The 11901-nt window shown below is 38.1% G+C and overlaps 3 protein-coding genes across 6 annotated transcripts; 1 reads left to right on the forward strand and 2 right to left on the reverse strand.

The window, feature by feature from the left end:
• Positions 1-6: 6 nt before the first annotated feature.
• Positions 7-2295, reverse strand: LOC108841874 (protein TRM32; the record flags this gene model as incomplete). Its single annotated transcript, XM_057001058.1, has 4 exons — positions 2026-2295; positions 1624-1758; positions 567-1541; positions 7-500 (listed from the first exon to the last, which is right to left on the reverse strand). Coding segments are annotated over exons 2-4 (1596 nt in total), but the record flags the coding sequence as incomplete, so codon positions are not given.
• A 1964-nt stretch (positions 2296-4259) lies between these two features.
• Positions 4260-8189, forward strand: LOC130506413 (probable protein phosphatase 2C 4). Of its 2 annotated transcripts, none has more exons than XM_057001053.1 (4): positions 4260-5957; positions 6046-6159; positions 6253-6517; positions 6731-6855. In XM_057001053.1, the coding sequence occupies exons 1-4, from the start codon at positions 4479-4481 to the stop codon at positions 6838-6840; spliced, it is 1968 nt and encodes a 655-aa protein (XP_056857033.1). In that variant the 5' UTR covers positions 4260-4478; the 3' UTR covers positions 6841-6855. The 2 variants fall into 2 exon arrangements, with proteins under 2 accessions (XP_056857033.1, XP_056857034.1); XM_057001054.1 differs by lacking the exon at positions 6731-6855 and adding an exon at positions 7872-8189 and having other exon boundaries at positions 4261-5957.
• A 1978-nt stretch (positions 8190-10167) lies between these two features.
• LOC130494299 (dof zinc finger protein DOF1.1-like) lies at positions 10168-11894 on the reverse strand. 3 transcript variants are annotated; one of them, XM_057001055.1, is made up of 2 exons: positions 11731-11894; positions 10168-11441 (listed from the first exon to the last, which is right to left on the reverse strand). In XM_057001055.1, the coding sequence occupies exons 1-2, from the start codon at positions 11755-11757 to the stop codon at positions 10473-10475; spliced, it is 996 nt and encodes a 331-aa protein (XP_056857035.1). In that variant the 5' UTR covers positions 11758-11894; the 3' UTR covers positions 10168-10472. The 3 variants fall into 3 exon arrangements, with proteins under 3 accessions (XP_056857035.1, XP_056857036.1, XP_056857037.1); XM_057001056.1 differs by having other exon boundaries at positions 11693-11781; XM_057001057.1 differs by lacking the exon at positions 11731-11894 and adding an exon at positions 11525-11680.
• Between the last annotated feature and the right edge of the window lie 7 nt (positions 11895-11901).

Genomic DNA, 11901 nt, shown 5'->3' on the forward strand with positions numbered 1-11901 from the left:
TTCATCTAAAACCTCATCAAAAATCAGATCTTCTAGCTCAAGAGTCAACCATTCAGTATCACCTCTAAGATTCATCCATCCATCACCTTTTGTAAGATCTCTTCCCACAATATCATCCAATGAGCAATCTCTATTCTCAGCTCCTATCCCCGAAAGGCTCCACTCTACTCTTCCCCAGACCTCATCAAGAAAACGTTTCTCATTTGGATATGCAAAAGAGAATGTTTTGGGGAAATAGATGTGTGATTGGTTGTGAGTCTCAATGATAGCTTCATTAACAAGATCAAAGAGAATCTCTTTGTTCACTTCTTTTTCTTCTTGCATGTCTACTTGGTAGAGCAGTGATGGATCCAGTGGTTGTTCCTCTGAGTGCCATTTTTCTCCGTCGTAAACGTTTTCAAGGAAGCCTGAAAGTTTTAGAACATTCTTTACGTAACAGAAGTAGGCATCTTCATCTTCTTCTTCATGATTGTCAATCTCGAGGGAACTTAGACCTAAACCTGTAGAACAAGTATCAGTGTCTTTCTCACATTAAAGCATGAATTATTTCTTGTTCAAGAGTTTACCTTGTGAGAGTAAACTCTCTGTTCTTTGTGCAGTGTTGTCCAAAGAACTTGGAACTGAATCTTGTTCTTGTTGAAGGATACTTTGGCTTAGACAGTCTACTTGATTTTCTTGGTTTCTCTCCTCTTGCTCCTTGTCTTTTTCTAATTCATTCTCTGTTATTACTGGAGATTCGGATAACAACAAAGATTCCTTGGTTCCCAAGTTAGAATCTACAGATTTCCTGGTTGAACTGTCTCGGGGCGGTTCTGTCAGAAATGAACCAAGAACTTCAAGGCTGGACAATGAAGAAACCCTTCTGAAGAATTGTGGTTTATTATCATCTCTCAGTTGGCTCTTTTTCTCTTCATATGAAAGTTTTAGGCTCTTGGAACGCAAGTCACCACCTTTTCTTCCAAAACTCTGTTCCAGGAGATGATAATATCCATCTTTTGAGCCTGACGTATGCTTCTTACTCTTCTTGGTTTGCTTTCGGTCTCTAAGAACGTTCTTGAGCATCTTCTTGATTTCTCTGAATCCATTTATCACCGCATGGTTGAATCCATGATCATCAGCTGCGCCATGATGAGAAGGTGAGATTGGTTTGTTTCCTTGAGAACTCTCGCTTGGAACAGTTAAAGTTAAGACGGTATCCTTCTGCTTTGGAGCATACCAATTCTCCTTCAGCTTGTGCTCAATCCTAGCGGGACTTGACAAGCGAGAGAGAGGAAAGGAGCCTGACTTGGGCAAGACTCTTGGACTAGACTTGATATGCACCTGCTTCCTGAACTCCGAGTTTGGATCTTTCAGTATCTTGACAGAAACATCTTCCTTCCTCAGGATTTCAAGAAAATCAACATACTCGGTTACTTGCTTTGTTGTCATCATCTTCTTCAGTTGTCTCGTTGGCTTTTCTGCACTATCAATCTTTGAGACAAGAAAGGGTTCTTGTTCATTAGCTTCGTACACAAGGGAATGGGTTCGTGGAGTCTTCCAACCTATGAAAACAGAGTTACCCATATCATTCAACATATTTTTTTTCAGTACTTATAAAAAGTAATACGAGATGGGTGGACTTACAGATTGGACGGTTCTTAGTTCTCCAACGGTGAAAGTCAAACACATGAAGCATTCCAGCTAACCAGCCTGGTTTGTGATTATATCCATGTCTTGGACTCGAACTTTCGCTTTTCATATGCTTCCCCATATTGAGTCCTTGAATTTGTAAAAATACAATATTAGTTTACGTGTGAAGACAGAGTATAACAACAGCGACGTATTAAAAAAAAAGCACAAAACTAGTCGGTACCAGACTAAGTAGCTCGTCTGAAACCGTCAAATCCAAACAAAAATAAATGATCAAATCAAATAAACTATTTTATCTTTCTTGATCCATATTAATGAACCAAATCGTTCAAAAACAAATGAAGAATTGAGGAATAAAATCAGTTTAAAGGGTTTATCCAGTAGAAGCTGGCTGACCTGATGAAGAAGAATAATGAAGCTGACTGTAGAGAAGAGAAGGCTAATTAATATGCTCTTTAGTCCGGCCAAAGAGATTATTAGCTAGGCTCAAGGCTCTTAGAACTCATTATACCCCGAAGAACATAAGGAACAAGAACAAAGAAGGATGCAACGGAAGGTGTCTGGAAGAAGAAAGAAAACGAGAAAGACCACGAACAAGAAAGTGAGACTTTTCGTTTCTGCTATGTGGTTCTACTTTACCCGCCAAAGATGGCCCGGTCTACTGGTAGAAAATTGTGAAAATGTCTGTTTCATATGCATACAACGCTCACACGCCACCAGAAATATTTGTTTTTTTTTCTCTTCCAAAGAATTGCATTATCTAGTATTTTTGAACTTATAATAAGAAATGAATAGAACTTTCAAAGTTATTGTTGATATGATGAAATTACTTAATATTTTTAAGAAATTTTTTTTTATCAAAGAAAAGTTTCTCAAATCCCTTTAATACTAGTTTTCTTTCTTTACAAAAACTTATTTAAAGGACAACGCCCCCGCTTGTTTTACTTTTCTTGTAAATTTTTCATTTATTACAGAACTATACCTGTATGATATTAACTAGTCTGGTCAAAGAATTTAAAATTCAAATTAAAACCGATCTGAATGTAGTAAAATTTTCTAGAATTTGGACCAGAATTAGGCTGGTTTTAACTTTTAATAAGACCAAAAACCAAGTATAATATGTTAACCAACCAAGTAGAATGAGTTGTTGGTTGTCAGGCTACTGGTGTTTATGGCAAATACTCAATACTATTTTATGGGAAGTGGGCTATCTTTTGGCTGCTTTAGGCAATTTTTATAAAATTTCTGTCAAATGATTATAGGATGTTGCTGTATATCTAGTTCTATATAGTTAACAGGAAAATCCACCTAGAATGAATTTTATTTACCAGATGATCACGTATTTACTGATAAACTTTCATCTTATAAAAATTTGTTTAGTAACGGATATACATCCTATGTAAGCCAAGATTGACGTGAACGCCAAGGTTGACCGGGAAGATTAAAACCTTGACTACTCTTTTCCTATTTTACCCGGATAGAGGATAACTTCGACTACTAAATAGTAGTCAAAAGGAAATATACCGACTTCGACTAACTTATTAACCTTTTGAACACTATTACTAACTTATTGGACTTGATCAATTATCAAACCCGTTTTGACTTTAGGCTCAATTAGCTTATGCTTACATGTTGGTTTACTATTTTTTGTTGTTTTCTGCAGTGATCTCTTTCTCTATGTATGTGGTTTGGTGCCATGTCAGTGTGTTTGATATCGATGGACAAACAAAAAAGAGGCTAGGATCATTTAGCAAGCAAGTTGCCACCAAACGATGCATATAAAATAATTAATTAGATTGTTACCTTTAAAATATGAGCTAGTTCCTAACAGATTAAATCTTAATTATAATGTTAAAAAAGAAAACGATGTCAAAGACTTTAGCTGGACCGGCGTGATTAAGAAAAGTAATTATCACAACTGCCCCCAACCAAAGTAAATAAATATGCCACCAAACATCAAAATGAACCAAGTAATAAGACATTATGTATATTGAATATTATTATATAAAGATTTAACAAAAGAAGAAAAGTCCAAAGTGTAATGTCAATGACGTAAGAGAAGGAGAGTAGTGGTGGGGGAGAGGAATGATGAAAGTTAGACGAAAGATTGAAGAAACCGAGACCTCAGTGACAGTTTCAACACGTGGTAGTCTCTTAGCCCGTATGATGCTCTATACCACACGAGATCCAACAGCAATTGCAGAGGCGAAAACAAAGGTAGATTGGGTGACTCTGTTGACATTTTTGAAGAGTTTTTTGTTTTTTATACAAATGTCTCTTAGCCCATAAGAAGATGTTTTTGTTAAATAAGGGCTCTTTCCTAGTTTTCCGCAGGTAAGAACGTCTCTTGTGCGTTTTACTTGCAATGGAAGTTCCACACGCACGAGGAAAGACACCGTCTTTGACTTTGTCCGGGAACAAGCGCGTGTGAGAGGATGCACGTTAAACTGAGACTGGTCCTTATCTCGTCGTCGCATATTTTATTTCCCAATTAGAATAGAAACCCCTGAGTTTAGTACTTCTTTTAGTCAACGCTTCTCCCTTTGTTTACAACTCTTAATTTATAAGTTTTCTCATTTTACTTGTTTTTGACGTCAGACTTTATTTTCCTTCTCAAGATTTATCAGACATAAACCGAATAATATCTCTTATTTATTTTTTTGTTTCTTATATTCCTTTTCATCTCATAATTCATAATTGGTTACTCTATGCACATAAGTCAACTCTCTCTGTCTCTCTCTCTCTCTTTCGTCTTTCTTTTCTTCCTGTGTTTTCTGAGCAAACTTCGATTGTTATACCAATTTGAATTGAATTTTTTTTCTCTTTGTGGGTTGAAAATTTAAATCTTGATGGGTAACGGAGTGACAAAACTGAGTACATGTTTCACAGGGGGAGATGGTTTCCGACAAAAACACACCTCCGTTCTACCTCCCGAACCTCTAGACGAAGGCCTAGGCCATTCATTCTGCTACGTCCGACCCGAACCGACTCTAATCACCTGCTCAAAAGTCCACTCGGAGGTGGAAGAGACCACCATGTTCCGAACCATCTCCGGCGCCTCCGTCAGCGCCAACGCCGCCACTCCTCTCTCCACCTCTCTCTACGACCCCTACGGCCACGTCGACAGAGCCGCCGCGTTCGAGAGCACGACGTCGTTTTCCTCCATCCCTCTCCAGCCCATCCCCAGAACCTTCTCCTCCTCCGGCGGCGGCGGCGGCGGCGGTCCGGTCGTCTCGGGCTCCGGTCCGATCGAAAGAGGGTTCCTCTCGGGTCCGATCGAGAGAGGGTTCATGTCGGGCCCGCTAGACCGCGGCGGGCTATTCTCCGGCCCAATAGAGAAGCCCATCTCCGATCATCATCATCACGACTTCCGGCGCAGCTTCTCCCACGGGTTGGCTTTGCGGGTCGGGTCGAGAAAACGGTCTTTGGTTCGGATCCTCCGCCGCGCGATCTCGAGGACGGTTCAGAGCTCGATCGTGGCTCCGGTCAAGTCCGTCAAAGAGTCCGAGAGCAAGAACCACCACCACCACAACGAGAGTAATAGTCTCACGGTTAACAGCTTGAACTTCAGCAGCGAAGGGACGCTAGACGACGACGTTTCGCTCGAGGGCCAGAACCTTCAGTGGGCCCAGGGGAAAGCGGGGGAGGATCGAGTCCACGTGGTCGTTTCGGAGGAGCACGGTTGGCTTTTCGTCGGGATATACGACGGGTTCAACGGTCCGGACGCGACGGATTATCTGCTCTCTCATCTTTACCCCGCGCTTCATCGGGAGCTTAAAGGTTTGTTGTGGGACGAAACCAAACCTCAGGGACTAGACGAATCGTGTTCAGACAGAGTTGGTAATAATGATCATTGCGAGGGACGGTGGAGATGCGACTGGGATCGAGAGAAGAAAGATCTCGACCGTAGATTAAAGGAACAGATTAATAATAATAATAGGAGAAGCGGGTTGGACTCGGATCAGTTGACGAACCATTCGGATGTTTTAAAGGCGTTGTCAGAAGCTCTGAGGAAGACGGAAGAAGCGTATCTAGAGACTGCTGATAAGATGCTGGAGGAGAACCCTGAGCTGGCTTTGATGGGTTCTTGTGTTCTGGTGATGCTGATGAAAGGTGAGGATATCTATGTGATGAACGTTGGCGATAGCAGAGCTGTGCTTGGTCAGAAGTCTGAATCGGATTACTGGTTAGCTAAGATTAGGCAGGACTTGAATCGGATTAACGAAGAAACGATGAGGAATGATTTAAGAGGTTGCGAGGGAGATCATGAAGTTCCAAATTTATCGGTTTTTCAGCTCACTGTTGATCACAGCACAGATGTAGATGAGGTAAGTGAGCAAACAATGGCATTAGATTTTTGCTCAATGTTACTGAGATCTTGTGTTGATTTGTGTTATGTTTTTATGGTTATTATAGGAAGTTGAGAGAATCAGAAATGAGCATCCGGATGATGCTAGTGCGGTGAGTAATGAACGGGTTAAAGGCTCCTTGAAGGTCACAAGAGCATTCGGTGCAGGTTTCTTAAAGCAGGTATACATCAGACTTCAGGTTCATCATGAGATCTGGGCTATGTGTGATCTGAATCTAAATTGCTTTTGGTTATGTTTTTTTTTTTTTTGGCAGCCTAAATGGAACAATGCGCTCCTTGAGATGTTCCAAATTGATTACATAGGGGAGTCTCCGTACATCAACTGTTCGCCGTCTCTCTACCATCACAGATTAGGCTCCAAGGACAGGTTTCTAATACTATCTTCTGATGGTCTATACCAGTACTTCACCAACGAAGAAGCGGTTTCAGAGGTTGAGCTATTCATCACATTGCAGCCTGAAGGGGATCCAGCTCAGCACCTTGTACAAGAGCTTATGTTCAGAGCTGCTAAAAAAGCTGGTATGGTGATAAAAATTCTCTTACATTGTGTTTCTGTTCGAAACTCCGTTTTAATTATATTACTAGATTTTGACCCGCGTTTTCAAAACGCGGGTTTATTTTCTTTTATTTTTTAAAATTGACAAATATTTAGTAAATGTCTTATTTTCATATATATATTTTTATAAAAGACTTAAGCTTTTTATCTTTCTTTATCGTGTTTCATTTTAAAAGAGTATAGGCCTGAGCACAATATCCAGACCCGAAGAACCAACCCGAAACCGACCCGAAATCAGGGTCCCGAACCCGATCAGACCCGGGGTAAATATCCGAATGAGTTCTAAATTACTATATCCGAAGAACCGGTCCCGAACCCGATCCGAACCGAGAACCGAATGAGTATACGAAGATATCCGAAATGTGAATATATATCTAAAAATATATGTTATAATTATATTTATAATTATTTTAATATTTTAAATTAATATTATAAGTTAACTATAGTAGTTATTTTTGGTACTTTTTAGTATTTTTGGATAAAATATGATAGTTTGGATAAAAAAATTACCCAAAAAAACTGTTTAGAATGGATATTTTTGGTTACTTTTGGTTACTTTTGAGTAATTTAGATACAAATATTTGAACTGAATCGGATACTTTGGTTACTTTGAGTTCTAAATTACCGAACCCGTTTTAGATACTTTGGTTATTTGGTTATTTTCAGGTTCTTATGCAATGAGAACCGAATCCCCCCGGACCTGGAAAGATCCGACTCGAATCTAACCCAAAATTTTATAATACCCGAATGGAGTTTAATTTCAAAACCCGATACCCGAAAGAACCGATCCGTACCCGAATGGATACCCGAACGTCAAGGTCTAATGAGTATTTATGTTTAGAAAATTAAACTTTATTTTTAATCAATTAAGTTGGTATAACTCTTATAAATTAATTTTATTATGTGGTTAATTTTTTTAATAAAAATTATATACTTTTAATAAAGACTTATACTTTTCAATGAAAAAATTCAAATTTTTATGAATTTTAAATTATATTAAAAATAAAAAACATAATAATTAAGTTATTAATTTTTGTTCACTACACAAAATATTAAGAATTGTTGAAAATAAATTATTTGAATTAGGGAAAAAAAAAGAATTGGATCTGATTTCTTAATCAGCCCAAATGGCCCAAGAGATATGATGTGGGCAGTGGGCTGGATCAAAAAAAATTGATCCAATAAAAATGTGCTATTAATATTACTTGATTGCCCTTAATGAAATAAGCAATGTGAGTTAAAGAAAGGGTATGTTTAGTAAAAAATCCAAATGTGCTTGTACTTTAATAGTATAGATTATGTTTTGAAAAATTGTAGGTATGGATTTCCATGAGTTGCTGGAGATACCACAAGGTGAACGGAGACGATACCATGATGATGTTTCAATAGTAGTGATCTCTCTAGAAGGAAGAATGTGGAAATCATGTGTATAATAAAAAAACAAATCTCTGTGTAGTGTCTCAATCATGTAGTATAATGTTGACAATCAGGAAATAATATATATAAAGTTTTGGCAACTCAAAATAGGTGAAGAGAAGATTCTAGTTGTCTTAAATAAGTGGTCAAAGATTTGGTTCTGTGAGTTCCATCCAACTACTAACTGTATGTGAATAGTGAAGTAAATGAAGGAATTGAAAGAGTATTAGATTTGAGTAGTAAGCAAGTAGCAGTTTGTGGTTCAAGAGAAGTTATTCACTTTCCCTCGCATTTAATTCACCACCTCTCTCTGTTTTTTTCTTTCCTTCAAATTCTATGGCCTCTTATTTGTTTCTTTATGTGATGTTTCTTCCATTACAGGGAACTTGGTTTTAATTAAATTTGGAATTTTATGTTTAATGTAACTTCTTTGTCCTTTATATTCTACCCTCCTTTACTTATCTCAAGTCCTTTGGTTAGCTATTACTATAAAATATAAAGTCAATTCCTATTGAATTTGCTAGTGAATCAGTAATGATTGAGCTCTGTTTCCAATTTCTGCCTTTGAATCTTCTATTTCTCAAGGCCTAACTCTGCAATGGACAGCTCCACGAATTTTCGCTCTGCTGAGACTTCTTTGCACCGTCAGCTTGCTCCTTTCCGGTGACGGTTTAATATAAAAACGTTTCTCGTAGTTCTTTGTAGCATTTTTTAGAGAGATCCTCTAATTTTTCCTTGGGCTTTATTTGACGGCCACATTGTAGATTCCAAAAACCTAAAACCTAAAGAAAAAACGAACCATCAATAACAAGTGACTATGTTCCTAAACTTTCAGAGCCTTGATTTTTGTATCTAAGATCAATTAGCACTCGCACGTCAATCGTATTCATCATAATTATGCTCTTTGCGTGGACGATTCATTATTCTGTTCACTTCCTAGCTCAGACACATTTATATTCAAATTAAACTCAAGCTGTATAATTTCTAAATTTCTGTCTCCTGGCTATTCGTTATATCAGAATATGTGTATGCTGGTGATAATCATGGCTCCATGTTCTGAATCAGATGTTAAGAAGCAACCGCTAGAACTGCTTCTGAAAGTGAAACAGTAGAAAGTCAGCACAGAGTATGGTGACTGAATCGGATTGAAGTGATTCTAGTATAGTAAGGACCTATAAGAAATGTTACCACGATCAAGCACTGCTTTAGTATATGAATACTAGTGTGTTATTTATGTCAATCTCTTATCTTGCTTGCTCAAAACTAGGAGAATTTTATGCTAAAATGGTTACGGACCACTAGCTTACACACATAAAGACAGTCTTATTATCATTTCGTGCATACTTTTTATGCACAGATTAAATTTAGGAAAACAGTCACCAGTGAAAGAAAAAGGTTAGTCAAAAAAGCATTTCTAAATGATTTTAACCCTACCTATAAAAAGCGGGCTCTTATAAACTAAAGGTTATGTGGGGGTCCTCCATGTCAGGACTTATTACAAATCTCTGCATGCATTGTTTTCCGTGTCAGTATTGGTTTAACGTTATATTCTCCACATTTTTTTCATTGCAAATTACAGACGTATAAGTTCCAGATCCTTTAGTTCAAATGCAATGCAACATCCAAGTAAATCAAACGCCAAAGTTGTCACATTACTCTACAATTCACGTATACTGATTAGATAGTTACTCTTCATTACAGTAAATCAATTGAGGTTTTTTTTACAGAAACAGTTATGTTATGGGTAGTCAATGAAATCATAAGTCGTACTTAATAAGTATTTTTATTACATGCAGAAAGTTTACACTTCATTTATAGTATTAATTTTAACATATAGAGAGACATATACACATGTTTGCATAAATTTAGTAGAGGATCATGCACCCACACAAAACAGACTGACACACAGATTCGTACAAAGAAGACTGTAAAAGAAAAAGAAGCTCCTTAAAATATGAGAAAAGAGTATTTTGGGAGTTTTATAACGTAGCATCCAGCGAGACACGGTTCGTATAATTAAGTTCTTTTGTCAGCAACCCCTTTTCTACTTTATGAATTATCCTTAGCTTTTACTATATAGTATGTTTGAGTTTTACAATCAATAAACGATAAATCATTAGTAATGTTCACTACTCGGTTTGGGATCAGGCAGCCCTCTAGCTATAGCTAAAAACGTAAACTGACTATACATTAGTAATAGCTGAAAACATTATATATTCCATGAGATTTAGTTTTTGAAATTATATAAATTGGACTATTACACACACGACACGAATTCGTTGAGAGACATAGCAACTTGAGAATCAGATTAACCATCAAACCACACAATCCAAAGAAATTATATGACACACCTGATTAAGCTGTAATGAAGACACCTTTTAGTTTCTATCATTATACTACTCCACGATCATTGTCCCACACACGTACTATGCATGCATTTGATCATGACAGTTCGTAGTCATTTAAATCAGCCTCCACGTCGTAAACATACATTACAAAACCTCACAAGAGTTGGTGATGATGATCGTTAGAAGACGGACCCGATAAATCCGAATTGTTCCAAAAGTACTGGCTAGTTTGATTCCCCGGAGGCGTCAAACTAGAGACCGGTCTAGACAAGTTAACCAAACTGGGTTGTTCTTCCATCTTAACGGGGGCTGTATGGTAAGCCCTAGAATCAACCATGGAAGTAGAGGAAAATGATATTCCGATATTGCCCTCGTTCTGGAAAGCGTATAGGGTCGTCGCTGGATCGAAGAGAGTGAACTGATTCATTGATCCAGCAGCAGCCATTAGGTTGTTTTGAACGCTATTGTTGTTGTCATGAATGTTTCCGGTTCGTTCATTTCCAACATGAAGAAACCCTAGATCGTTCATTAAACTCGGACCAATCTGGTGAGCTTGGTTGTTGCCATTAGTAGCAGCTAAATTCAAACCGATACCTCCGAGTTGGGTGAGATTGTGAAGAGTTGGTGAAAAAGGGAACTGATGGTTTGTCCTCAGCTGTCCGGAGCTAGAACTTGGAGCGTTGACCGTGGAAGAAGACTGTTTGGACAAAGAAGAAGAAGATTTTGAATTACCATTTTTGCCCTTTTTGCTATTCCTCCGGCTGCCTCCACCCACGGGGACGTTCCTCAGAGCGCCTCCATGTGTCCAGTAACGGCGGCAACCCTTGCAGAAGTAGCGAGGCTGAGTGAGGTTGTAGTTGTTGTAGTAACAGAATTTAGTGTTGAGGGAGTCGCATCGTGGACACTTTAGGGCTCCCTCAGGCGGAGGAGCTTTGGCCTGTCTCGCTCTTTCAGCCATGGATGCACCAAGCCTCGCCGGAAGACCACTGGAGGCAGCTGCATGGTGGTGGCTAGGGTTAGGGTTTGGTGGGTAAGGTGGAAGTTGGTTAGAAAGTAGTCCGTGGCCACTCACTAAACTTCCATTCTCTTGAAGCTGATGCTGTTGATGATTCGAGTTCGTAGGCTGAAAAAAAATCAAAAAAATAGGAGTAAATGAAAGAAGTCAAGAACCAAGAAAATAATTTGTATTTATAAAGCAAGAAATACCATATATATTGTTGTGATTTTAAAGAAAGCGGGTTATAAAAAAGAAGAAGAGAATATGAATATCTTTTAGAAATGAATCAAAATTATTACTAAAACGAATCAAAACATCAATGAAGAATTTAAGAGAAAAATTGCAACAAAAAAAAAGAAAGAGAGAGAGAGAGAGACAGAGAACATTTAGTAATGGAAGATCCAAGAAGTGAAACCTGCGACCAATTGGATGAGAAAACCATTGTTCTTCTATACCCCTTTAGTATATATTTCTTCTTCCTTCTTTAATAAAGTTTAATGGATCTTTACAGGAAAGAACTACAAGGAAAAACTTGGTGGGGGAATCAAAAAATAAAACAAAAGGGCAAAACGAAAGAGAGGAAGCA

Source organism: Raphanus sativus, unplaced genomic scaffold (assembly GCF_000801105.2).
Source record: "Raphanus sativus cultivar WK10039 unplaced genomic scaffold, ASM80110v3 Scaffold3209, whole genome shotgun sequence".
Classification (NCBI taxonomy): Eukaryota; Viridiplantae; Streptophyta; class Magnoliopsida; order Brassicales; family Brassicaceae; genus Raphanus; species Raphanus sativus.

Excerpts from the sequence above, each read along its gene's own strand:
- LOC130506413 (XM_057001054.1), top strand. The coding sequence starts at position 4,479 with ATGGGTAACGGAGTGACAAAACTGAGTACATGTTTCACAGGGGGAGAT. Across the intron at positions 5,958-6,045 it reads ACAGCACAGATGTAGATGAG|GAAGTTGAGAGAATCAGAAA; the intron begins GTAAGTGAGCAA and ends TGGTTATTATAG. Across the intron at positions 6,518-7,871 it reads CAGAGCTGCTAAAAAAGCTG|GTATGGATTTCCATGAGTTG; the intron begins GTATGGTGATAA and ends GAAAAATTGTAG.
- LOC130494299 (XM_057001055.1), bottom strand. The coding sequence starts at position 11,757 with ATGGTTTTCTCATCCAATTGGTCGCAG. Across the intron at positions 11,442-11,730 it reads TCTCATCCAATTGGTCGCAG|CCTACGAACTCGAATCATCA; the intron begins GTTTCACTTCTT and ends ATTTTTTTTCAG.